Source organism: Fibroporia radiculosa (genome assembly GCF_000313525.1).
Source record: "Fibroporia radiculosa TFFH 294 genomic supercontigs, scaffold64544, whole genome shotgun sequence".
In the NCBI taxonomy this organism is placed as follows: domain Eukaryota; kingdom Fungi; phylum Basidiomycota; class Agaricomycetes; order Polyporales; family Fibroporiaceae; genus Fibroporia; species Fibroporia radiculosa.
Genome location: NW_012133517.1, coordinates 32,948 through 58,117, shown reverse-complemented (window position 1 = coordinate 58,117; position 25,170 = coordinate 32,948). Strand labels below are relative to the sequence as shown.

The window sequence follows — 25,170 nt, the reverse complement described above, 5'->3', positions numbered from 1 at the left end:
GAAAAGTCGCTGTCTGCGGCAGAGGCTGCCGCTCTGCACGCGAGCTCATAATGCCTTTTTTTCGTTGTTTATTCCCAACAAAAGCGCACACAGGGGATTCAACTTCCCCTGCGATACCGCACACAATGTTCGGACGCGCCGAGATACCAGATTTACTACCTAGAGTACTTGTCCAACCAAGCTATAACATGAGACCGTAGTAACTAGTGTAACCTGTATGTAACGTGAATGTATCGATTGATCTTTACAGGGGTCGAGAAATACAACCCTTCGAAGGCCGGGCATCCCGCTTATGTCAAGCAAAAAGTCGGAATTGTAGGCGCCTCTTCATTTAGGTAGACGCCCATGATGATGCGTGTTAATTGTATTTCACAAACTTGAATACAAGCAGTGAATCTGCTCTGCAGCTCATGGGCTCTCTGTCTGTCTTTCCGTAAAACTTGCTGCTGTTGTCATAACATTCACATCGCCTGTACTCTGCACTAATCTTGAGCATCGTTAACACCTAATCATTTTATTGCATCCCACTCACGTCCTGGCAGTATCTCTATTATTTTAACAATCACTCGGTCTCAAATGGCGACCCGCAATCCTGCTTTCTGCCGTGCCAACGTCCTCGTCCTTGGGTCTACCTCTGTCCAAGCCCTCATTCCGTCCACGCTTATCTCGCAGGCAGAGGCCCTGCTCGAGAGCCACCGCGTCGAAGATGCTGCAGACCTTGCGGACCAGCAGCGCAAGAAGCTGCAGACAATGGTCACTGCGAATTATCACGAGGTGAAATTCTGTCCATCTTCCTGTAATCGTTCGCTGATAACCTCCTGCAGCTTGAGGAACTACACTACGTGTACCAACGACTGGGATTCCAATGCTTGACCGAGACGCTCTTTGACGATGCTGGCAGGCACCTTTTTGCAGGAGAGCTGGACCCCCGTGTCCTCATAGGGTACTATCCGGAGTTTCGTGGGGAGCTGTTTAATGCGGAGGACGAGGTGGATGTCTTTGCGGGCGTTGCAGAGCATATGCCGACCGAAGGCTCGATAGATGAAATTAGTAAGTGCTCGTTCTTGTTTGCTTCGTCTGGTCTACATTCCTTGACCGCTGGCTCGTCTTTCCCGATGGTCCATGTGTCGGTGCGTTGCTGCTTCATGCGCTTTATATTATATCGAGGCATCGTATCTCCGTTCCACCGCTTTTCTCTCCTTTTACACTCGCGGGCTTCCGGCTGTACACCCTTTGCCAAATCCCGCCCTGCTGCCTTACCTCGCTTTATCACATTTCTGAAGCAGTCCGTGACTGCCCTTTTCTCTTCTCCCATTTAACCACTCCCCATGGCTTACTCCCCGCGCTGCGCCTCTGTCGGGACTAATTACAGTTACGGGCAATCTAGTCAGGAATTATTCCCCGCACCTTTCGCCCAACACGCGCACCGCACCCCCGACAGTCGAATTGAGGAGTATCCTCAATATGACTGCGTGTGACATGCTTGAAGCATTTCTCCGCAAATGGCGCACCAAGGCGAAGATCGACCGGCCAGACGCGCTGGGGAATGCGCCAGCGGTTAGGGCGGTACGTCTTATGTTCGAGTCATGGTGCCAATACAGGTGTCTTGAGGTGTACTGTTTCAGACTGTCGATACCGTTCTCGCGAAGCTGTATACTAAGCATGAGAAGCCAACTGACCTTCGAAGCATTATCGACGAACCGAATAACATTGTCCTGGCCGAGCTCGAACCCATGCTCATCGAGGCTCGACAATACGGAGTGCTATGTAAGCTCTACCGACAGCGTGGCGAAGAAACGAAACTGCTCGAGGCATATTCCAAGTGCGTATGCTGGGTGTACTCACCTGCGGTGTCTCATCGCTCACACAGTCCGCAACGATCACTGTTTCATGTTTATTTCGCAGGCTGGTTGATGGCGAGTGGATGGATGCAGGTGCACAGGATCCGCTGTCGAGCATGTTCGCGCTACTTGGCGAGAAGCGCGATCGGGCATTAGTTCAGCGGTGGGGCATTTGGCTCACAAAGCGAGATCCTGATCGTGCGCTCAAGGTCTGTCTGACTGCTTGTCAGAATGGTGCTGTGCTGATTCTTGCGGTTTGACTAGCTGCTGACATCTCTAAGCTCGGGGAAGCGCACAGCAGATGATGATCGTGCGCTCCTGCAGCAGATTCAAGAAGCAGACGCAACTGTTGGTGCGAGATATTTGGAGCACCTCGTCCTGCAGAAGCGTAGTATCGTATGGTTCATGGTTTACTTCGTGCTTGGCTGAACGTTAACTCTGGATTTGTAGGATCCTGGTCTCCATATGCAACTTGCCACGAACTGTGTAGATGAATTGCTATCTTGCCTGGCGGACGAGTCAACAACGAAGCTTTGGCGAGCGAAAGGTTTGTCGTATTGTTTTACTAGCGTATTGCATGGAAAGGTAATGCTGTATGAGAACGTAGCATCGTCATATGCTTCTGGCCGTGCAGAATCATCGTTCTTGTCGTACTTTGCCTCGACGACGCCAGACTCCGGAGCGACGCGCACGCGGCTGAAGGCAATCTTATTCCTCGAGGGCTCTACATTGTACGATTCACAAGCAATCCGCAAGCGCCTGGTTGAATACGAGAAGGTCCTCAAGTTCGAGTTGGCTATTGTTGATGGCAAGGTCTGATTTCTGAAGTGTCTCATGCGTAAATTCTTATGACTTGTCCTCCAGCTCGGCGAACATCGCTCTGCGCTGATGTCTCTTGTGCATGAACTTCATGACAACACGTCCGCTGAGATTTACTGCACTCTCGGAGGCGACATTGTGCCTACAAAGCTCGCCCAGTCACTCGGCGAGCGGTTTGACCTGCAGCAATGGGCGTCGTTACTCGTACCCTCATCAATGAAATCTAAACCGAGCGCTGTGCCGATGAGCAGACCTCCGACGGTCGATGGTGACCTCAAGAAGAGTCTGATTCGGATATTGCTGGAGGTGTACATGAGTGGCGGGTGTGTCCAATCCGCTGTATGTATGTTCCTTTAAGAAGCTGATCAATTGGCTCCAATAGGGAGGCAACGGCAGAGCGAACGGCCCGTTTCCTGAATGCGCAAGCGATGAGTTTGGATGTTCTTGATGTGCGCATCCTCTTCCTTGTTGTACGCATTGACGGCTTACATACTGAATTGGACACAGGTGATATCGCTGATTCCACCAGAGTGGCCACTGCGTATTATTTCGACGTTCGTCGCGCGATCGCTGCGTCGGACATCACACGAACAGCACGAGGGCGAAATTGTAAAGGCTGTCAGCGCCGCGCAGAATTTAGCCATTGCAGAGCAGAGCTGGGCCGTCTTGCGAGAGCAGGGTGCTATTGTGGAAGAGGCGCTCGATGATGATGGAGAGGATGGCAGTGAGAAGCCGGATGAAAAGGGTCTCGTGATGTCATTTGACGAGAAGACATCACCGCGGATCGGCGAGTTTGTGCATCCAACATCGGAGATGAATGGAGGAGCGATAGATATCGATGATGAGCGAGCGAAAGAGGCCTTGTCGTCACCACATTCTGGTGAGGATATAGCCGTGGGTACGTGAAATAGACTTTGTATATATTCTGCCTTCATCGCATTGATTGAATGAGTACGCTATCGTTATATTTCTTGAATTAGTGCAATGGAACGTTTTACGTCGTGTTAATCTTCGTCTATGCATTTACGGCCGCTCTCATATGCAATTGGCCTTATATGTGCGTGCCTACTACACGTTCCATATTGGTCTTGTTTCCGGAGTGACAAGGATGAGACCAATTCATATACATATGCATAAGCCAGGGCAGTCAGCTTTTGAGAGGTCATAATTCTCGATACCTGCCACCGCCGTGCAACATCAATAGCTCCAGCTCACGCTGTATCTGCTCCGACTATTTGACACCCCTACATGCAACCATGAGAGTATAATTATATAAATGCATCATCCAACGTATCCTCTACTAGATCCAGAAATACCTGTTGCACCTATTCTCTGCGACTACCCATCCGAATGGAGTCATCTCATTCACGGCAATGCCAACCATAGTGGGAGGAGCTTCGCAAAGTTTGGCGTGCCGAGACCAGTAACGGGGTCCCAGCCAGGTCGAGCGTTGAACCCTTCCGTCCCACATCCCGGATTCGAGCCGGTTGTGATATCGTTAAACGCCATCATGAACTCGGCGGTATATATCTGGGAACAGACAACAAATAGAATAAGTTAAATGAAGAAGTCAACGAAATCTGCTTACAGTAGGGTTAATAAAACCAATCGGGCCCTTCCCGATGGCCAAACGGGCATCATTCACCGCAGAAAGGATGGCCGCAGACACGGGAGATGCTGCCGAGGTGCCGTACACAAGCTCGAACTCGCCATCCATGGCAACCACATAGTTTGCGCTGTACACCGACCATTCAATGAAATACGTTGCGGACAAAGTGGTCTACCACTCACCCGTTGGCCGCGATGTCAGGGAAACCACGAGAGCCCGAAGTGTTATATTGCGCAGAGGAGTACGGAGGAGGATACTCGCTCAAATACCTTTCGACAGCGGCCTTCTGGTAAGATGGCATCTTGAAAACATTGGAGAAGCCACCGCCGGAGTAGATCACTTGCTCACATGCGCTCTCAGGCTCCCAAACCTGCAGGACCAGAGATCAGGCAGATTTGCTGACGGCTTCACACTAGGACACCCACCGTCGCATTTGGGTTGACCTGCGTGGCACCAACGCTGGTAATATACGGACACGTCCCAGGAAACGAGGGGTTGAACATTGTCCCGTTTGCAGTTTGAGTTCCATCAGCGTTGAGGCAGAGATCTTCGTTTCCTGCTACACCGCCATCTCCGGATGAATAGAGGACTGTTGTACCCATGAGACCGAGCTGCATAGCTGTCATCAGCGATATGCGGAGACATGTAGAAATGACTCGGACCTTGGCATATTCGGCACACTGACGTTGCTCATATGCAGGTGTCAGATCGGCTTCGTTGTAACCGTATGAGGTAGACATAATGTATGCAGGCTTGATGGTTCCGCAATCCTCCGGGCCTGGAAGGCAACGCGTTGAGAAACTCTACGTCACAATGCATGATGATCTCCAAACGACTCATATCGCATACCTTCGTACCCTCCACCCTCAGGATCAGGATAAATCGAGTCATAGGTTGGATCGTCTCCGCCTTCAAATGTACAATAACTCGCATCGAGGGCGTCGAGAAGGTTGTTGAAGGAAGCCCCTGGACGCGAGAAGAAAATTATGTATACGGTGCAGTCGTAGGCAATACCGTAAACGCATACCCTCAACCATATCACCGGCTTGATAGAGATTCACAGGCTGCTTGCTGCCCACCAGCGCCATGGAGTATTGAAAGTCAAGGTCCGACTCGCCGTTGTAACTGAAGTTGGTGAACTCGGTTTGGAGATATCCTGGGCACCAATGAGCTTCTCATACTCGGCATAATCAAGAGCAGTGTATGCTCACCGCCATCAATGCTGTTCATGATAGGCCTTTCGCCGACTTGACTTGGAGAGAACTTCTTGAAGAACATGTCAAGGTCAGCTGGAAGGTATGCCTGAGGTGTGTATTCGACTAATAAGGCGTTAACTTTGGGCTGCTTAGGACCTGCGAGATATAAGACTTGCCAATGGCGATGGTGTTCTTGTCAACTGCGATGGGCTCATATTCGAAGCTGTACAACGCTCGGAGACAGTCGGGAACAATCTGCGAGTCGCAGTTCTCAAGCTCATTCCAGACAGTCTGACGTACCCCAAGTCAGTGCAATGGTAAGACTGACGCCGTAAGATGAACCTGCCTCTACGGTTCCCGTGGTCTTTGGGAAGCTAGTTCCGAATCCAGGCTGGCCAACGGCATATTTACTTGACTTGCGCGCCTCGTTATTTCGCCTCTCCAACCCTACCGGTCGAGAATCGACCTCCCCCACCCTAGCATCAAAGTGAAGCGTCGGCGAGACGAGTTCGACGTGTTTCGACACATGCTCAGGGAGGTGGTACTTCTCGTGGCACGCAATGTGGCGCTGATCCTCGTTAGCGGACTGATACACGAAGTACTCCGTACCGAGCAGGCGCTCCGCTTCCGCGACAGATACGTCGGCCGTCAACCATCCTCCATTGCTGGTGAGCTTGACGCGGTTCGCCTCGATGCCACTGCCTGTGAGCCAAGCGCGGACGGTGTCGACAGTCTCGGCCGTGGGACGGAACGTCTCAGCGACTTTGGCTGCACTCCAGTGTTTGCCATAGTTCGACGAGTGGGGGTGCGACACGTCCATAATATACGCCTCGAGGTTCTCGAGGTTGGGTTGCGCAAGACCGACTCGGAGGGGAAGGATCATGTCTGCATCAGCGCGGCGGAGCGGAGTCCAGCCCAGAGGAACATGACTGCGAGACTCATGTACAACGAAGGGGGACGACGAGGAAGGCGCAGCCACAGCGCAGAGCAGAGCGGCCAACACAACGAGGGCGCGGATTCCGAGCATCGTTGAGACACGCTAATCGGCGCGAGTATGGGTTCGCTGCGTGTGTGTTATAAGAACGGACGCCATCATACCCCGGGATTCCTAAAGTACGATACAAGATTCCCGAGGCAGCCGCATGGTGAAGGTGAAACCTGAAGAAGACGATGGACGATCGAAGGCCATATGGGCTTTCGCACATATCGAGGAAAATTGAAATAGCCATCGAGGCGATAGGTGTGCCGTGTACGTCTGTATACATATGGAATCCCTTTTCGCATCCGAAGTTTGAAGTGGCCCGCTAACGTGCATGATTGAAAGATGGAAATTTGATCGATCATATCGAGCTGATGCATATAGGCGGAAGTTATTGTGTTAAATTATAGTGTGTATGTTTGGAAACCCTTCGAAACGTCGGGAGGATGCATCTGGCAAGGTAATATCCGAAGGTATATCTTGCGACACTTCGTGCGAGTCCACTTGAGCTTAGAAATCGTTAGTATAAGTTGCATTTCTTGAACTTGTGACAGTATACGTTCAAAGGTTCAGCTCTAGAGACCACATGCTTATGGTCTGCGCTTCCTGGGATCACGTCCAAACCCTCCGAAGACTGGCCTGCTTAAACATCAGATCAGTCTTGCAGAAACTTTGCATTCGCATTCCTGCTGTTAAAAATCAGCACGCATATCGGCGAAACGCACCTCAGGAGCCTCTATAACTGCATGATTAGGAAATAAATATATCATGGCGACGTGAACAACGATCTTCATGTTGGATTTGTCATAATGCGTCTATGATTTTGCAGTTCCCTAACAGTGATTGATGCAGTCCATTAGGCTAGCGGACTAGTCAATTATTCTTCCGATTTCGCTAAATTACAACAAAAGTGGCCTGTAATCGTGCTATCAATAATCAGGCTACAAAAGATGATCGTAGACTGGATGCACACTTACTAAAGTACGGTCACTCCGGTCAAACGATTCGAGAATCATAAGATATCTTTGCCACAACATCAGATGTTGAAGACATCGCATAATTTTAATTTGTTGTTACTTACTAAAAGACTTCCCATTTGTCATTTTGTTGCCACATGGACAGATCGCGATGGTAAATGGTTGGCCAAAGCTCAACACCCAACGAGTCAAATAAGGATTATCGCCAGTCAATCCTGCTTGGGTGTAGAGGGTACATTCGAAGGCACTATAAGGGCTACCGGCAACGAGACAAAATATAGACTCAGCGTAGACCGTGCTTTCGACACGGGGCCGCATGCATATGGGAACGAGACAAGCAGCGCGCGTCTATTTTGCAGGAGAACGATCGGGCGCTTGTGGAAGCATGTCCTCCACACCGGTCTCCAGTGGACCACCACCTCACCCTTGTCAAGTCAAGCTCCGCAGAGCTGACCTAATCTATATCTAATTTACTTCGCTTGTTTTCTCGACTGAAAGCTATACGACATACTCCAAGACAACGAACGGTATGAGCGAGAAAGAAAGGCAAACGGCGACGGAGGCTATCGAGTGGGAGGCACTCCGTTGCAAGAGTCTTGAGCCTGGGGGGTTCAAAGAGGAAAGAATGAAGCTTTGGTGTGTGTCTTTGTCCATATGTTGAGGCGTTTCTCTCTCATAATTGACAAGGCCCGCGCTGCTCAACGTCTCATCTGCTGTGCAAGAGTCGAGGTCACATATATCGCTCACAAGTACCTTTATCGAAAAAGAGAATTCTGGAGGCGACGATGAAGAAGTACAAGAGCATCGCGACGAACGTCAGATTGGTCTGGACACTGACCGTAGCTTCGTCTTATACCCAGTAGGTGACTACTGCCCCCAGTCGCTCTCCGTCCCCAACTCACTGGCCAGAATTTACGGCCCGAACAGAGCATGTACAGACTCGCGAAAAACTTCAGGTAGAACTACACGATTTGATTGTGCGCGTTTTTCGAAAGCGTCGGCGTTTGCACTACTTTCAGGTGAGCCTTGTCATATCCTCACGCGTGTGGACCGAGTACCCATTTAATTAAAGGGATACCATGATATCATATCCGTCTTTTTTCTAACGCTTCCAAAGGAGCTACAGACTTCGTGTGCTGAAAAGATCAGCCTGCATAGAGTGCGCGACTCTATGGGTCTCAGTCTAGAGCCAGTTGTAGGTCTCCTGCGGTAGGTCGACAGGTAATAGTCGTCAAGTTGCTCAAGCACTCACTGCTGCATCTTAGGGTGCTTAAACGGCTACTTCACGAAGTAGATTCAGAATTTGCTTCTATATTGGAAAGGTTTGTATTACGTGTGGATCCACTAGCAACCCACATAACATGATCTACAGAACAGCACCTCTGCCGTATTTTGCCCTCTCCAATATTCTGACACTGTTCTCACATGACGTACCGACCTTACCATTAATCCAGCACATTTTCGACTATCTGCTATGCAGGCACCCCATTGCTATCGTGTACCTAGTCGCTGCGGTAGGTTCAGAGCTCCATTCTTCTCAGGAGCGATGACTCGCTGACCAGTAATCTGCACTAAAACTGCTCAATCGTAGGTAACATTGTCGCGACGAGATGAAGTGTGTCAGATGGAAAAAGAAGGTGAAGATGGCTCAATCCACTCTATACTGAGTAGTCTTCCAGAGCTATATGAGGAGGAGGAGAATATCTTCTCGGGGGACTTGAAACTTGATGAGCAGAGCAGGCAAGACACAGTGACAGCAGAAGTTCAGCTAGATGCGGCAGACAAGACCTCGATGGCCGTCCTCCGTGACGCAAAGGAAGATCCGCCATCAGTGAATGAAGCTGACCATCTTTTAGATGATACATCCGAGTCGCCACCAGATCCAAGTTTCGGAATTGCTGAACAGTCGATCGACAAGTTCACCAGCGAGGCAGGCTTGTCGCATATCACCGAGTCAACGAACATATCTACGGTCTGTTCAGAAACATCCGTGCCACCTTCATCCACGCAATCAGAACTACCAAATGGGGACTCCTTCGATGGTTCTGATGCGAACGAAGAGCTTTCTGCACAGTCTCATTCGCGTCCCCCCTCTCCTTCTCCCTCTCCCTCTGTCGCATCCTCTGACACTGCTCCCGCTCGCTCTCGCGTATCCCTTACCTCGCTGCTTATGAACGCCGACCGCCTGTTCGCTCAATACCCTCCTTCCCATCCTTCGATTTCGCTCTCAAGCATCATGGGCCCTCAGAGTGTTATGCTCACTTGGTCCGAGGACTCTGGCGCGCTACCCGACGACGACGAGGCCGAATTAATGGTGACAAAGCCCGAACTCATTGTCCTGCCCCATATCGAGCCCGAGGACGAGATTGCGTCGGACGACGAGTCCTTTGCGTCCGTGTCTGCGTCGAAAAACAAGAAGCGCAAGGAGAAGGCCGAGCGAGCGCGGAGGAAATTGCGAAAACCGCGTCATCTGGTGCTACAGCGGAAGACAGTCGTCGCAGGCGCCGTCCTTGTCCTCGGCGTCACTGTAGCTGCTGTATATGGGATGCAGAGCGGTGGGCCTGCAGGGATCTTTCGAGGTGACGCACACCATCAGCGAAATTCCCTGGGACGGGACTGGAAACGCATGAGCCAATTCATGGGCGGGATGGTTATTGGTGTTGGTGAGCGGATGCTCGATGGACTGTGGCATTGATTTTGGTCACGCTTTGATTTAGTGAGCTCTGGATTGTTAATGTTGTGTTTACTTTCTCGTTAAGCTCTTATTTTACCGCACTACTCATTTTTCTACTATTTTGGTATGATGATACCCCCACCCAGTCTTCTAAGCATCATTAGGTTCGAGGTGGACGGCCGGGATTCCTCGTTTCGCCCCCCCTCGGAATGATAGCATCCCACCCGTTCTACCCTGTTTTTGTTGGCCGGTGGGTTGCAGTGCACTCGTATGGAAGTGTCCTCGACGATGCCGGACTATATGCATATCTTTACTGCAAAGGATTTCAAAGGCTCCTTTTTTGTGCCCAGATTTATTTGACCTCTCATAATGGGCCCGGGTCAACCTGACATCTTTGATGTAACATTGTTCCAACGCCGGCTTTGCAACCATACCCAACCATCGGAAACTCCCTGATTACAGGAACAATCTTATCATCACAAGGTCGAAAGAATGGACTCGATGTCTCGTCGACGGTAGCGCTCAGAGTGAGCGGGAGTCAATTCATACTCGATGCTACTCTGCGCAAAAGCATCCGCATCCTCCGCCGTTCCGCTGGCGGGGCTCTAAAACTGTTCTCAACATTTGTATCCATCCATGCTTCTCCACAAGGCTTGTCCGCAGTTTAGTTGTGTGTCCCATCGCGAAGACTTAGAAGAGACCAGCGCTTTAATAGGATGTTTAGCACATACATACATAATTCATAGCCACTGTATGAGCCCGGTGACTGCCGCGCGGGGGCGCATTCCGGTGTTTCCCGAGGGCCTTCCGTTACCGACTCGAGTCTTGGATTGCTCAGTATTCCTTTCTTTTGTCCATGACTGTTGTGGCTCCGGCTGCCACTAGGTTTAAGCATTCGAGGGGAAGTGTACACCTCTGACATGTCTACTCATCGCAAACCGATCGCACTACATTCCTCACTGCACCTGCGCTTGTTCTTCGACTTATGGGTATCCGGAATGCCAGTACCTGCAGTGTCTGCGCAATGCGAACGTGATTATGCTGTGCAATTCCAATGAAGCCTGAGCATATGCGCATTAAGTATTTCCGTTCTTCAGTGAGCCGGAAGGTTCAGTTGCACCGAGTATGCCAACTGGTAGGTGACTGTACATGTATGAGATTGGCCCTCTGATAGCCGTGACATGACTCCTAGGACAGATTCGTAATTGCCATGTGTGCATGGGATGGTATTTTGTCAGACATCTATCCAGCGGGCGAGTGCCGCCACGTATGCGCCCCCACTATATCGTTGTATTGCTGTTACAGCAATTTCTTCCCTTCCACTTGCATAAGTTGTCCGTACGAAGGCGTGCTATTTATGGGTAAGGATAAGACGAGCGCACTGACTGTAGTTCGTGGTCCCTGACATTCCTTTCGCACTCGGCGCTCGTGCTTGATTGCAGTCGCAGCGGCCATAGAGCAAGAATTAGCCCTGATGTCCTCCTACTCTCTTTTGACTGATCCAAAACTGTTTACGACATCTTCCTATAAATCCGCCGCGGCGGCCTTGCCTATATCGACCACCTCTACACCCTGCTGTACCACGATCTCTCTGGAGTCCCTCACGCTCTTGTCCACTATTCCTAATCCTCTCTCTCCCACAGTGTTTGCCTCTTCTTCGGACAAATCAGTGGATGCCGCCTCAGTTGACTCGATGGAATCCTTTGCTCACGGATACTACGTTGCCGTAATTGTTAGCGTCTCTGTTGTCTGTGCTATACTCGTATGCATTGCGTGCGGGCTCTTGCAATATCGCCATCGTCGTGGTATAGGTCTATCTGTGCATAAGCGCAGGAACAGCTTGGATATGGTTAGAAGCGATGGTACGCATTCATTCTTCCGAGATTAAGTCATAGCTAATATATTCCTGATCGTATTCACTCAATGAAGTGGAACAACGATGCACGTTAGAGCTTCGGCAGGTCTCCTCGCCTGTATCCATGCCGAATAATACGGCGCGGGTCGAGATAGAAGGCGAACGGGCGGAAGCTGCTGAACGATTGGGAACCCTACATCAATATGAGACGCCGACCGGCCTCTGCGAATTTTCCCTTCCCCATCCCACTGACCCGCGCAGCCCTCGGCCGACAATTACTTGTCTTACTAATGTCGTCCCCGAATTTAACGCGCTCTCCCACCCGACAGCCACGTCGGGGCCTCCGCCAGCTTACGAGGCGAGTTTAGCTCTTTCTTTGCTGGTACCTGCTCCTGACATGGTCGACTGTGCACGACACTTACGTTGTAGGCCTCGCTATCTCCGGAGCATTTTGTGATCGACGATGTCTCAGACTCGCGCAGAAGCCCGTCGTCTCTGACTTGCCCATGCGTATTACCCGATCTTCCGGCGACGACTCCTCTCATCTGTCACGCTGTGTAGCACCGTTCTACTCAAGCTGTCCACAGTAATTGTTGTCGTCGCGTACAATCCCCCTCTCCCTCTACTTTACTATTATCACTTATTCGCGGATGTGGTATTAGGTGGCGCTCCTACTGTGTCAGGCATACTGTGTTGTGTGTATAGGATCGCTCCAGCAGTAAGTAATGCAGATGTTCGCGACCGTCTACGAAGAACTTCAGCTTTCGATCCCACCGGTGACGATGGAAATCGAGAACGCTACGTTGAACGACGCCTGCATGACTGCTGTCTTGATACACCAACTACATATCACTGCCTCGCAAAACGGCCTTTACCTTACGGAGAACATTGAAAGATCTGGATGTGCAATAGGCGAGGAGGCCACACCGAGATGGTTCCTTGATACGACTGACTGGTGGTGGTATAAGAAAGGTGACCCTCGTTGATGATCTGCATGTCATGTACTTGGTTCAATTCGTGTGGAACTTGTAATATTGTGCGTTGTATGATACGTAACCAGGTCGCTGAACAGGTCCTCCATCCCCACAGCTACCAGCATTGGCACGCCTCGCTGCCCACACCCGAATGCGCAAACCTCTGCGCGAGCGTCCGCACGGCTGGCATCAGCTCATTTGACGATGTCGATGTACATGGTGTAGAACTCAAGAACGCACAGCTTGTATATATACGTATTTGCATCATCGCGCGGACTCGAAGCAGCTGCAAGAGCAGAATCTTGTGGTTCAGCGAGAAGTACTTGTCGCACCGTTCAATATTGTCGTTCAGTCTTCTAATCAGCGCATCCGTCCGTCTCTACGCGCTGTCTGAACTGGAAGAATAGCGAATGGAGCGAGTGGCCATCCCGAGTAGAACTAGATTTTTGTGCGAGGGCTGAAAACGATAGTGACTTCGGGCGGTATGCCATGGCCCTGCAGCCTATGTCAGATAAGTGTACGAGCAGAGTGCAATTCTACGACTGGTCGCAACCGCCACATAGGGGGGCTGCTGGTATCATGAGTTGAGCGGGTAGAACAATTGATGTATGTATTTACACGGCGACTACATACACAATAAAGATTAGCTACAGACTATCTACATAATAAGTTGGTCTTCAGTCCGAATATTACACGGCATCGGGATCATAGCATTTATATCAGGCCTCTCCGTGTGTGAACTGACTCAGGTATAGCTGTAATGCACTATTGAAGATCACTAAAGGATTCCCCGACGCCTAAATACGCGGCGGCTCCATGAACTGAATTGGGACCCAGAGCAAACATTGGCCATTAGGGCCAACAGCCCATCCATCCCGGTCAGGTATGACGGCAGAAGGCTGAGAGTCTCCCAAAAATGAAGCCGGAAAGTTCAACGCTTGCATCCAATTCGCTGAACACCACATCGGGCGATTGCACAGAGCCACTGCATCAATGTGTGTGCTTTGATCTGGATCAATGAAGTCATAACTGCAAGGCATATTCTCGCTCAGCTCTTGTCGTTGGAGATTGGAATCTGCATGGGTCAACCTGCTAGGAACGAACTGGACTGCTTGTCGTCGCGGGCTTGAATCGGCACGAAGTATTCTTCTGGGAACGAACTGGACTGCTTGTCTTCGAAGCCATTCTACCGCCTTGCATGATGGACGGCCACGGATGAGCGAAGTGGAGGACACATATGGTTCAAGGTTTCGAACAATCATGCTCGTGTACGAGAGGATATTCGATTGTGAAGAATTTATCGCAGTAGAGATTGGGATATCATACGGCCTTGCGTGAGTCACGTTCAAGTGAGGTTTTGATTCCAGACCCTCAGGTTTATCAGTGTGTCCTCGAGAGCCGCCACAAGGCAGAAGCATTCCATCAGTTGTGCTTCATACTCGGATGGTCTTGTCAGAAGATCCAGACACGATCCGCTGCCCGTCGTGCAAGATTGCCACAGATGTGACTGGGCCCGTATGACCTTCGAGAGGCTTGCCAAGTTGCCGCCCAATTTCCACGTCCCATGCTCGGACGGTCTCGTTGAACGAACAGTTCGCCGCCCGTCGTGCGACATTGCAAGAGACGCGATCGATTTCATATGGCCCTCAAGAGGCCCGCTCACTTGCTGCTCCATGTATACATCCCACACTCGGACGGTCCCATCGTTCGATCTAGACACAATCCGCCGCCCGTCGTGCGATATTGCGACAGATATGATCTGGTCCGTATTGCCCGAGAGAGATTTGCCTAATTGCCGCCCCATGTCTGCGTCCCACACTCGGATGGTCCTGTCATTCGAACCGGATGCGATTCGTCGTCCATCGTGCGAGATTGCGACAGACATGATCGAGTCCGTATGGCTCTCAAGAGGCTTGCCCAGTTGCTGTCCCATGTACGCGTCCCACACTCGAACGGTCCTGTCTTCAGAACCGGACACAATCCGCCGCCCGTCGTGTGAGATTGAGACGGACATGATCGAGCCCGTATGGCCCTCAAGAGGCTCACCCAGTTGCTTCCCTGTGTCCACGTCCCACATTCGGACGGTACGATCATGCGATCCGGAAAGGATTCGCCGCCCACCGTACGATATTGCAATAGCGCAGACGCCATCACGATGCCCATAGATCACTTTCTTAAGTGATGGCCACATATTCATTGATCCAGCAAGAATTCTGATCGCTCCTGGAAAATTGGCGATAATGTTTTGAAATGTCAGGGATCAAGTAGGGGCAGATGGAAGAGCTGAGAAGTAGAGATGGGGTGTGCTTCGCAGAATTGGTGCTGCAAACCTTCGTATTAATTGCTCCGTGTCCGTGATAGCATTCCTAATCTGCGCATAGTTGTGATAGTCCTGTAATGATGGCGTTACCTTCCATGAAACTCAAGTTACAAGCACCAATGCACCTTGATCCACGGTATAACCGAAGAGAGTAACGATGCTGTACCACTTAGACTCTGGGTGAGACTCAACACTTCAAGGTAGAAGAGTACAGTCACATTGGTGAGGAAGTACTCAATCTCTGCCGCAAGAGGAGATGCGAACTTCGCCGCTTTGACATGGGACATCCAGAACCGGCACGAGTATTGCAGCTCCGGGGAGATGTACTGTATTATGGATTCCTCAAGGACGGTCACAGCTGCATTCGGTAGGTAGGAGTTTTTCAGACCGCAAATATTGAAACGCAGCTCGGCTTTCATCACGCGAAGCGAGACGAAGGCCAGACTCTGGTGATGCATTGTTGGCTCTCCAACGAAGGATTCTTTGCTTCGGCTCTCGTCTGTCAGAAAGTCGTAAAACGATGCGTGCAGCGGCTTAATGGGTGTTTGGTCATCCGTGGTGCCGGTGAGCAGCACTCCCAGTGGACGAATTACTGATTCCACGTCTGCGCCATCTTTTGAAGAAATGCGTTGTCGTATCGCGGTCAACGGCGCCCTCGAAAGCGGCTCCAGTAATGCAAGAACTTGCCCCATAAGGGCGCGAAACATACGCAGAGAATCCATGCGCCGGTTTCTCGATATGGCTGCTGTCAGAATAATCCTGTACATGTCATCCAAAAGGTTTCCTGCAGCAGATATTCCTGAGATCAAAGCATCGAAGCGGCTCCTGGGGTTCGACTCAATTGATGTGCTGTTCGCAATATGCTCACAGGATAGACCAGCCCATTCGAAAATACCGCTTGACTTCTGCATCAGCGTCGCGTAGTCTTGTGCCCGAAAGATGAGCCAATCTTCTAATTTTGCAGCGATAAACCGTCCCACATCACGTTCAGTAGACTCCGTTGCAACATCATGCAACGAGACATGTTCGACACACTGCTGATCGCGAAGCGCATTGTAAATATCGGGAAGTAGGCGAGACGTAATAAGCATGGGAAAATTTGACGGAAGAGGGACTGAGGCATCAGTTTGTTTGCCAGAGACCAGCTGGAGTGGCAGCCTACGAGTATCTTTTGTGCCACTCTCGTCTAGTGCGTCAATGACGATCAACACAGGTGCGCAAGTCACTTTTGATGCTTTTCTAATTGGTTCCTTGATCAGCTTCGTCCATCGATGCCTGAGGTCTCCGGTATGCCTGAGCTCGTCATCTTCATCAAGCGTACGCGCCAACGCGCGGCGCACAAGAGGGTTACGATGGGCCAAGTCTCTCCCGATGGTGCTGTATATCTTCCGGTAGCGGTCTGTCTGTCGCGTGCGATCAATGCAGAAAAAATAACCAAGAATTCCACGTTCATCTGACCGGTCTGCTATTGTGTGCGCGATAGCCGACTTGCCCTTCCTGGCCATCCCTGACAATTAGAAAACCTTCTTCATGTCTTCTTGCGCAGTAAAAATCCACTCTTCCATCGCCGAGAGAGTTTCCCTTCGACTACCGGGAAGACACAATCTGGACATCAGTCCGGCAGCGGCTGCAAAGTCTTATCTACTCAAATCGACATCCAAAGCTATACCATAGAAGCTGGACATCACAGACCACCGACAGAAATGATAGATCTTACGTACTTCTGTAGATGGGAGTCAACGGCTCAACGATGCGATGCCGGAGCTGCTGCATTAGACCATCGAGACTAGCTTGAAAACCTTCAGTGGTCCGATGGGTCTCACAATCAATATTCTTGCCCAATGTCTTCCCTTTGAAGAAATCAAGGACCACCCGGTGAAACGTTTCTGCGGCATCCTCACAAAACGCGATTTTCTCCGAACAATGAGCGATGAAATCGGCACATTCCAATAACTGTTGCGCCAGCTTCTCTACCATAAGTCTCGCTTCCGTAAAGGGGTCACCCAGGGATTCTTTCTTCACCGATAACTCAGTATAAACAACCACTACGAATTTAATCAGCTCAGACAGCTCAACGTGCTCGTCAGGACGATCAACAATCATCTATTTGATTGGGATGAGTCTCAGCCTGATGATAGAGAATATGGATCACCAAACCCGAGATGCATACTTGAAGATGACGAGCGTTGGCGTCGCGGGCGCATGAGCCTTCGTTAATGGTAAGTCTCAGTAACAACGTCCTATACACGAGCGGCTATACCTCTTCCTTTGCGTCGATCGCACAGTTAAGGTCCACCAATCCGCTGAGCAATGATGCGAATATAGGGGTGCTTAGTGAACGTTACTAAGTGGGGGCTGATGGAGAATGGAGTTCTACCCACGACAGAATCTGTAGTATGTGTACACATCTTAAAGTGTCTTTTCGGGCTCATCGAACTATAAGAGACTGATTCAGTGCACTTCAAAAAGACCCCGCTCAGGGATCTGTTGGTGTACCATTCTCCAAGTGCAATTTTCGCTCAGCCCGGACATTCGATGACAAACCCGTTGAGTTCGAACGTTGAATTTTTCTGACACGGCGCGATGCGAAACTTAGAGGATGAAAAGGCTTACTACGAAAAACTTCATGCTTCACGGATTTCTGATTACATGAATGCCCCTCCTCTTGGTAGTATTCACCCTGCTGGCTTGCCACAAGCTACGCCTTAGCGTGCCGCAGCGCTCAGCCGACCGTATTCGTAGGAAAAGCCAAAAAGGAGCAACAAGTATATTTATGTCTGAATTAGTACCGTATGTGTTACAAAGCAGTTCCCACCTATGCGCGTTGACGGGTCAAGCTTGATTGACGACCTTGACAAGTTTGACTTGACCCCCTTCATTGACGGGGTCTGATGGGGTCAATGACAACACTGGTTTACAGGGCCGCCGCTGACACGATTCGCCTACACAGGACACCGCGAAGTGCGCCAAGACCGAGGCCACGGCGGCTCCTGCAACTGGCCGCATGCGGCTGTGCCGAGCCCCCCAAGAGCAAGTAAACTCGCATCTTCAGCGTCGCTGTCGTCGTCCTGAGGTATGCCTTCTTTCCGAGCGGCTGTCAACCCAAACAGATCTGACGCGGCGCTGGTGTCAGTAAGCACCGCACAAGTTGTTGGTCATCATTGGGACACAGCACTCGCTGAGAATGTACGCGGCACGTCCGTGGTTGTATTGTATATGCGCCGCGAAAGTTGATGTTGACAAATGACATTGGGATCTTGACCTTAATATTCTGTTCTTCAGCTTCCGTGTACGTGGTTCGTGTGTTATTGTGAGGTGCTGAATTTGGAAGAATAGGCCATGCTCATCCGAAAATCTATATGGAGCACGGAAAGACATTGCGACTACTGAGGCTAGGGACAACGGGTCCCTAACGGCCTGGAGCCGAGGCCTGAGGCTTAGGCTTGGGCGCTAAGGGATGCGCATATTCACTATTCGTCGAGCGACAGTGATCCCCAATCGCGTACCAAACAGTGATGGCATGGTCCATAACCATATACGAGTCTCATAACTTCGTCTCAAACTGTCAGCCGGGAATGAAATGATTGTCTCTTTCCTCTGCCACTAACAATCCACCACCCTTCGTATGCACTAATCGCTCATTCTGCAAACTTCTCGATAGACCGGGTCGTCAGCATACGGCGATTAGAAAAACGAACCTTCTGATTGTTCGCGTAAGTCATGGGCAATCCTCATAGTCCTGACGAATCCTCCGCTGCAATATACGCCGAGGAGACCATCCTGCAGGGCGCGCTCCTCTCCAATATCGTATATGGCGTACAGCTCGCGCTCTTCGCCATGTGCTTCACGGCGTTGGTGCGCGTTAAAAATGGCGACAAGTCCAAAGCACGGCGACAACTCGCCCTGCTAGTTTTCACTTGCGTCATCTTCGTCATTGGCACGCTGTTCATGGGCGCGCAAGTGAAGTTCACGCAGCTCGCACTCATCGAGAACCGCAATTATCCCGGCGGTCCTAGCGTGTACTACAAGGCCGAATTTTCAAATTCCGTAGACGAGATCGCAAACGTTTGTTTCGTAGTCGGGAATTGGATCATGGACGCTTTTCTCGTGCGTCTTACATACCAGATCAACTCATATGTATCTTGATCAAGCATATACTACTAGGTCTGGCGGTTTCTGGTCATATTCCGGCGGTGTGGGTCGACGTGGGTTGCAGCGCTAGCGTGTCTTCCCTGCTTAATGCTGCTTGCGTCAGTGGGTATGTTGTTCCATTCCCTTTGGTCCAGCATCGACACGACTAATTACGTTCGGACATGCTAGCCCTCGGCACCACGCTTTTAGTCCAGATGATGGGCTCGTCGCCCTTCTCGTTCGTCAACATCACGCTTTCCTACTATGTGCTCTCGCTCACCCTCAACATTCTCGTAACTCTCCTCATCGTCGGAAGACTGCTACTGTTCCGACGATCCATCACACGCACACTTGGCCCTTTACATGCCTCCAGTATTCCCTACGTTACGATTTCCGCGATGCTCATCGAGTCTGCGTCACTCTATTCTGTGTTCGCCCTCTTGTTCCTTGTACCCTTTGGGCTTAATAACGCACTCGCAAATGTATTCATCCAGACCGTGAGTCAGGTGCAGGTGAGCAGCGTAATCTTCTTACAGACGCAAATCCCCCAAGCTGATGAACTTGACATGTTATGCGACTGGGTCCGTCTCCATGGGAAATTAGATCGTTGCTTCCCTACTCATCACTTTCCGTGTTGCTACTGGGAAAGCATGGACAGGGAACAGCAGCGTCGAACAGATGGCGAGTTGCAACGGTGGCTTCAATTTGGGTCAGCCGCAGAGCGGGCTACCTGACAGCATGATCTTCGCCCCCTCCAGCGCTGCGAATATGGTATCGGATCCTGTTCGCTCCAATGACACAACAAACAAGCCCGAAAATTCATGACAGATGGAGTATTGTACCGTCAGCCTGAAAAAGGGAATATAGTCGTCTGATATGAAACCATGCACTATGCCTGGCCGGTGTGTCTTAGTCGTCTAGGCAGGAATATGATCTCGACCGTGCCAGCCGAGGAGAAGACTGAGTGGTCTGAACTCGAATACGTTAGTTTGGTATGGGACTGGTCAGGCGGGCAAGTTGTTGGCGCCATGGTGCCGTATTTGTTTGCAATTGAATATGTGTACATGTGGTAACCGCAGCAGTAAGATACGGGCTATTCACACTAAATCATTCACATTGCAACCTGCGAAAATGCGAAAACAACGTTAATGACCGACATGGAAGCGGATGTGGTATGTCCAAAATATAGTACTGTGGAAAGGAGGAATTTTTTGATTTGATACAGAGGGAAACCAGACTGGTAGTATTGGTGAAATAATATGCAAAGAAGTTAGTATACAATTGATTCGAAGGAATACACTGCCGCTTTCGGAGAAGCTCAAGTCAATTTGCTTATGCATGATGATGCGGCGCGTAATGATTACCCTCCGAGAATTGTCCGCGCAGCTCCCAAGTGATTCCTCAACGGACCTACGGTCGTCCACTTGTCCAACGTCTTATCTCGCAATCAACTTACTAGTCGGCACATAAAAGGCCAGTCACATTCGAAGATGCCAATCATCGCCCTTCGCAATTGTCTTCAATATGTCTAGCTCCTTCACCTGGTTGATTACAGGGTGCGTGTCCGTCCAAGTTCTCTAACGATCTTTCAAGCGTGCAACTCACTCGATGGTGAACAAATAGAGCCTCTCGAGGGATCGGATTGGAGATAACCAGACAACTATCAACCTCGTCTTCTAACGTTGTCATTGCGACTTGCCGGAATCCCGAAGGCGCAACAGCACTCCAGGCACTTAAAGGTGATGCGAAGGGAGAGATGCACATCGTGAAACTAGATATTGTCAGCGAGGCATCCATTCGTGAATCTGTGCCTCTTGTTGGGAAGATTCTTGGGGATCGAGGGTTGGACTATCTCTACAACAATGCTGCAATTGTGAGTGTCCCGTCCTGCCTGTACGACCGATCTTGTAATATCACAAATCTTTCGACAAGACTGAAGGCAACGACTCGGCGTTCGACTTCTCGTATTCTGGATTACTGCAGACGCTTCAGGCCAATGTCGCGGGCCCGGCACTGCTGGCCCAGGTATACCTGCCCTACCTCGAACAGGGCAAGCGCAAAGTTATTGTAAACGTCACGAGCGGGCTTGCGAGCATCGGCACCGATTTCGGGGCGAAGAATGCGACATACAGTCTCAGCAAGACGGCGCTCAATATGCTTGTAAGTTGTTCGCTGTTAGGGCTTTTTGTACTCATATACACCCAACACCGTGGTTAGGCCTACAAGCAAGCCAAGGCGCGGCCAGACTTCATTGCGTATGTCGTCGATCCTGGATGGGTGAAGACAGGCGAGTCGTTTGGTAATTGAGATCGTCGATAAATCTTGACTCTTCTGCGCAGATATGGGTGGTGCAGGCGCGATCATGGAGCCACACGAGACTGTGTCGAGGCAATTGAAGATTGCAACGACAGTGACATTGAATGACTCTGGAAAGTTCTTCAGACACGATGGAGAAGAGATCCCTTGGTAGTCTGATTCAGTAGCAGTTCGAACAACGATGTACAGACTATGCAGACCAGGTATGGTATGAAATGGGCCGATCAAGAACAACCACTATGATATGAATATCATGCAACAGGGTTCAAACATGACATCAATGAATTGACAAGCTGCACTTAGAACAGAGAGAAGTGGTAATGCTAGAACACAGAAGATGGTCAGCAAGGCATAAGAAACATTATACAATACGATCACTTACATGTTCTCCACCTGCTGCCATTGAATACGTTGAGACGCTCACAGATGATGAAAGACGCGAGCAAGAAAACTCACCATCTGGGACCACCAGGCTCCGCAAATCCGACAGCTCCATTTTTGCCATGATGATGTAATGCTCGTCATTGCAGGTTGCCGCAAACTGCTCAAGAGCCGTAAGGGTTTTAGCGTCGAATATTCCGGCGTCGACTTTCGCCACTGCAACACATTCCGACAGGAAATTCGGAAAATGCGAAGTGGGATGAGACTTTTCAGTGCTGCTAGGACACCATTTGCTCCCCCCGCTTGATCCCTGGAGACATTCGCGGACGGTATCCAATACGTCTCGCCGCCATGCAAAAATATCGGGTGGGTCTAGCCCCTGATGCATCTCCCTCGACAGGAGCAAAATGTTTGTAGCCACACTGAAGAGAGTTTCTAGACCTAACTCTTGCGGTATTGCAGCAAAACAATCCATCAGTACTTGGAAGTCTGAGTGGACACAGCGTCAACGACATGCATTGTCACGCAGTGATATATGTGGAAGTACGCACCACTCTTTCCTAGTTCGCTTTGGTATCTCCCTGCACACTCACTCATTATACTCAATATGAGGCCAAGCGAACTTTTCGATCCGCGTTCCCACTGAGATCGCCAAACCTCACCAAGCCGACGATAGACATCCGGCTGGTTTTCAGGTATGGCTTTGAGAAGGAAGAATAGGCAAACCAGAATATCTTTTTCGCGATCCTTCAGCTGGGATGAGCTGAGAGCAGGTAACGGACTCGACTGAGGCAGGGGAACGTCCTCGGAGGCGATCTTTACAAGCAAGTCAACACACAGATGTCCCATCGTTGTGACAGCCTGCAGGTCGATCTCCCCTGAGTCACCTTGCAGGTCTGATAACTTCTCGCCGATATGTATTTGCGCTCGTTGTTGCAGGACACTGTATAATGCGGGGGTGGCGGACTCCGTATCGCTGTGTTTGAGGCATGGCCATAGCACTTCAGTCAGGAAAGAGCTGTCAAAGATCATCGCATCCGCCTCTGGGAGCATCAGGAGTTTCTTTTCCTTCCCTTCTTTTGCGGTCCGCAGGAGGTACCACTCGTACTGTCTCCAGTCCTTACACTGTACTCGAAACGCGTCGAAACGCCGCTGCCATTTGCGAATTCGGCCTTTCAATGAGGTCCCTGGTTTCACTTATCCATAGACATGTCAGGACTGAGCAGACATTCTCAGAGAACAAGCACTTACCGCTTAAAACTTCAACGGGGCCTTGGGCCAAGTGTTTCAGCCGACGCAATATCCTGAACCACCACCAAGCCTGCGGAGACTTGTATGCACAATCTGCAACGATCGCCGGGATAAGTGAAGTACCAACGGAGAACGCGAACAGTAGTCCGACCAAGCTGAGCATAATCCCAGCTACCGCTTTACTGAGCGACCAAAGCAAGATGACTGCTCCGATCAAGAATAACATAATAGAAATTTGCAACAACGTCGGCAGGATGTCAATGATATGAGGAACCCCCCACTTCCAAAGAGCCTTGTGATGTAAGTACCAAAACCGGACGTTCTGGCGAGACGTGCCAGGAGGTCGTGTGATGTGGTGATTCAGCCACTGGTAGATTGACATGGTTATTGAAGCGGCCCCTAGACTGAACACGAGCGCGGAGAACCACAGGGCATTAATTACTAGAGCTTGGGTTGATACTTGCGCATTTGTTCCTGGAGCTGACACGGCCAAATTAGAATTCAGAGGTTGAGGCGCTAGTGACTGAAAATAAGGAAAGGCGAAGGAAGCGATGACTGCCGATGATAAACCGGCCTACACGAAGACTCCACATAAGCCAATGGGGAAAATGTTGAGGGGGGAAAAGACCCACGAATGTGAGTAGACTTGCGAGCTCCTCTTTCCACTTCTCCACCATTCCTTCTTCATGTTCCCAGACTCGCTCCGTGCACTTTGACCACGCTTGCGCCAGTTCATCAACGGATGGTTTGATACTTGTCTGCTCTTTCGGTTGACCTTGTTGAAACGTCCCTTCTGGCTAAATTGTGTGTAAGTGAGATTATAGACTACTCAATATCTCCTCGGCTTACGATGTTTCCCACTGTACTCATCCGAGGATAAGCGGATATCCGTCTGCGGGTGGATTCATTTCCTGTTACCGCTATCGAAACGGGCTAACTCACAAGGTCAACAAAGGCAGAAGTTAAAAAATGCTGCACATTACCCGTGCCGCTAGCCTGTCCAATTCCACTCCCATAGAATTGAGAGAACAATTTTCTACTCTTTCGTGTCCGTGACATTGGCCGGTCAATTCTCCAGCTACCTGCGGTAGTCATTCTGAACTCATTCGAAGACAAATGCATGAAAAAACTGCACCTGGATTGTATCGCTAGAAGCCTTGGTAATGGTGTGGGACGACCAGACCTGAAGGTGGTTGGGCAAAGGTGTGTTACTTCGGTCAGGATCGGGGACCGTTATGCAGTCCGGAGCATTCGCATTAGCCTCAAGATCCTTATCCTCAGATATTTGACTGTTGAAGCTGGAGACAGATGAGGCCTCTCGGAACGACCTGTGATCGCATTCGTGGGCCATGATTGCTCAGTGAGATAGAGGGGCCCCTGGGGGAAGATACAGATTAGCGGAAAGGCGTACCATTCGAGAGGGGCTATGAGTACCATAATGTACTGTGGCTGTGGTCAGACTGACAAGAAAATCAAGCTCCGTGCAGCTAGCTGCCCAACACCCCAGGAACCACCGGACCATAAACAAAACAAAGTTGGGTCTTACAAACTAGCCGGCGGAAGCGGTAAACAGGATATCAAGGGCGGTCACAATCAAGCACTACTCCGCTGATGAGAACATTCTCCAAGCCAACCGCTGAGGAGGATCAAGCACGTTCGAGGTACTCCCAAGCGTACGTGAGGAGGCTGCCGCATTCGACTGACCTGATCGCAACAACTTTGATCGAGAGGTTGCCTATATAAGGAAGTCCCAAAGTTGATGGACGCAGCACCAGCTTTTTCAAGTTGTATTCATCACCAGCGTCCAACGTTCAAACCGTCACAATTGCTGGAAATATTCAACTTCA

General features: G+C 50.4%; 9 protein-coding genes across 9 annotated transcripts; 5 read left to right on the top strand and 4 right to left on the bottom strand.

The window, feature by feature from the left end:
• Positions 1-576: 576 nt before the first annotated feature.
• On the top strand, positions 577-3,566 carry FIBRA_08257 (uncharacterized protein; the record flags this gene model as incomplete). Its single annotated transcript, XM_012329907.1, has 11 exons — positions 577-774; positions 825-1,050; positions 1,373-1,566; positions 1,626-1,822; positions 1,906-2,050; positions 2,106-2,237; positions 2,292-2,388; positions 2,449-2,654; positions 2,706-2,983; positions 3,043-3,130; positions 3,168-3,566. 11 exons carry the CDS (start codon positions 577-579, stop codon positions 3,564-3,566), a joined length of 2,160 nt encoding a protein of 719 aa, XP_012185297.1.
• Positions 3,567-4,025: 459 nt separating this feature from the next.
• On the bottom strand, positions 4,026-6,492 carry FIBRA_08256 (uncharacterized protein; the record flags this gene model as incomplete). The annotated part of the gene is made up of 9 exons (XM_012329906.1): positions 4,026-4,190; positions 4,249-4,396; positions 4,452-4,639; positions 4,695-4,880; positions 4,932-5,047; positions 5,119-5,235; positions 5,297-5,425; positions 5,481-5,621; positions 5,766-6,492. The coding sequence occupies 9 exons, from the start codon at positions 6,490-6,492 to the stop codon at positions 4,026-4,028; spliced, it is 1,917 nt and encodes a 638-aa protein (XP_012185296.1).
• Positions 6,493-7,950: 1,458 nt separating this feature from the next.
• FIBRA_08255 (uncharacterized protein) lies at positions 7,951-10,116 on the top strand (the record flags this gene model as incomplete). Its single annotated transcript, XM_012329905.1, has 6 exons — positions 7,951-8,057; positions 8,109-8,280; positions 8,539-8,630; positions 8,687-8,743; positions 8,794-8,935; positions 9,013-10,116. The coding sequence occupies 6 exons, from the start codon at positions 7,951-7,953 to the stop codon at positions 10,114-10,116; spliced, it is 1,674 nt and encodes a 557-aa protein (XP_012185295.1).
• A 1,453-nt stretch (positions 10,117-11,569) lies between these two features.
• Positions 11,570-12,407, top strand: FIBRA_08254 (uncharacterized protein; the record flags this gene model as incomplete). The annotated part of the gene is made up of 2 exons (XM_012329904.1): positions 11,570-11,957; positions 12,025-12,407. The coding sequence occupies 2 exons, from the start codon at positions 11,570-11,572 to the stop codon at positions 12,405-12,407; spliced, it is 771 nt and encodes a 256-aa protein (XP_012185294.1).
• A 1,862-nt stretch (positions 12,408-14,269) lies between these two features.
• FIBRA_08253 (uncharacterized protein) lies at positions 14,270-14,938 on the bottom strand (the record flags this gene model as incomplete). The annotated part of the gene is made up of 1 exon (XM_012329903.1): positions 14,270-14,938. One exon carries the CDS (start codon positions 14,936-14,938, stop codon positions 14,270-14,272), a length of 669 nt encoding a protein of 222 aa, XP_012185293.1.
• A 246-nt stretch (positions 14,939-15,184) lies between these two features.
• On the bottom strand, positions 15,185-16,749 carry FIBRA_08252 (uncharacterized protein; the record flags this gene model as incomplete). Its single annotated transcript, XM_012329902.1, has 2 exons — positions 15,185-15,316; positions 15,370-16,749. The coding sequence occupies 2 exons, from the start codon at positions 16,747-16,749 to the stop codon at positions 15,185-15,187; spliced, it is 1,512 nt and encodes a 503-aa protein (XP_012185292.1).
• Positions 16,750-18,964: 2,215 nt separating this feature from the next.
• Positions 18,965-20,200, top strand: FIBRA_08251 (uncharacterized protein; the record flags this gene model as incomplete). The annotated part of the gene is made up of 4 exons (XM_012329901.1): positions 18,965-19,351; positions 19,409-19,502; positions 19,565-19,887; positions 19,979-20,200. The coding sequence occupies 4 exons, from the start codon at positions 18,965-18,967 to the stop codon at positions 20,198-20,200; spliced, it is 1,026 nt and encodes a 341-aa protein (XP_012185291.1).
• Positions 20,201-20,899: 699 nt separating this feature from the next.
• On the top strand, positions 20,900-21,845 carry FIBRA_08250 (uncharacterized protein; the record flags this gene model as incomplete). The annotated part of the gene is made up of 5 exons (XM_012329900.1): positions 20,900-20,931; positions 20,999-21,248; positions 21,308-21,535; positions 21,593-21,674; positions 21,715-21,845. 5 exons carry the CDS (start codon positions 20,900-20,902, stop codon positions 21,843-21,845), a joined length of 723 nt encoding a protein of 240 aa, XP_012185290.1.
• A 145-nt stretch (positions 21,846-21,990) lies between these two features.
• On the bottom strand, positions 21,991-24,674 carry FIBRA_08249 (uncharacterized protein; the record flags this gene model as incomplete). The annotated part of the gene is made up of 9 exons (XM_012329899.1): positions 21,991-22,014; positions 22,074-22,087; positions 22,148-22,561; positions 22,624-23,268; positions 23,324-23,897; positions 23,956-24,120; positions 24,173-24,256; positions 24,307-24,405; positions 24,459-24,674. The coding sequence occupies 9 exons, from the start codon at positions 24,672-24,674 to the stop codon at positions 21,991-21,993; spliced, it is 2,235 nt and encodes a 744-aa protein (XP_012185289.1).
• Positions 24,675-25,170: the final 496 nt, after the last annotated feature.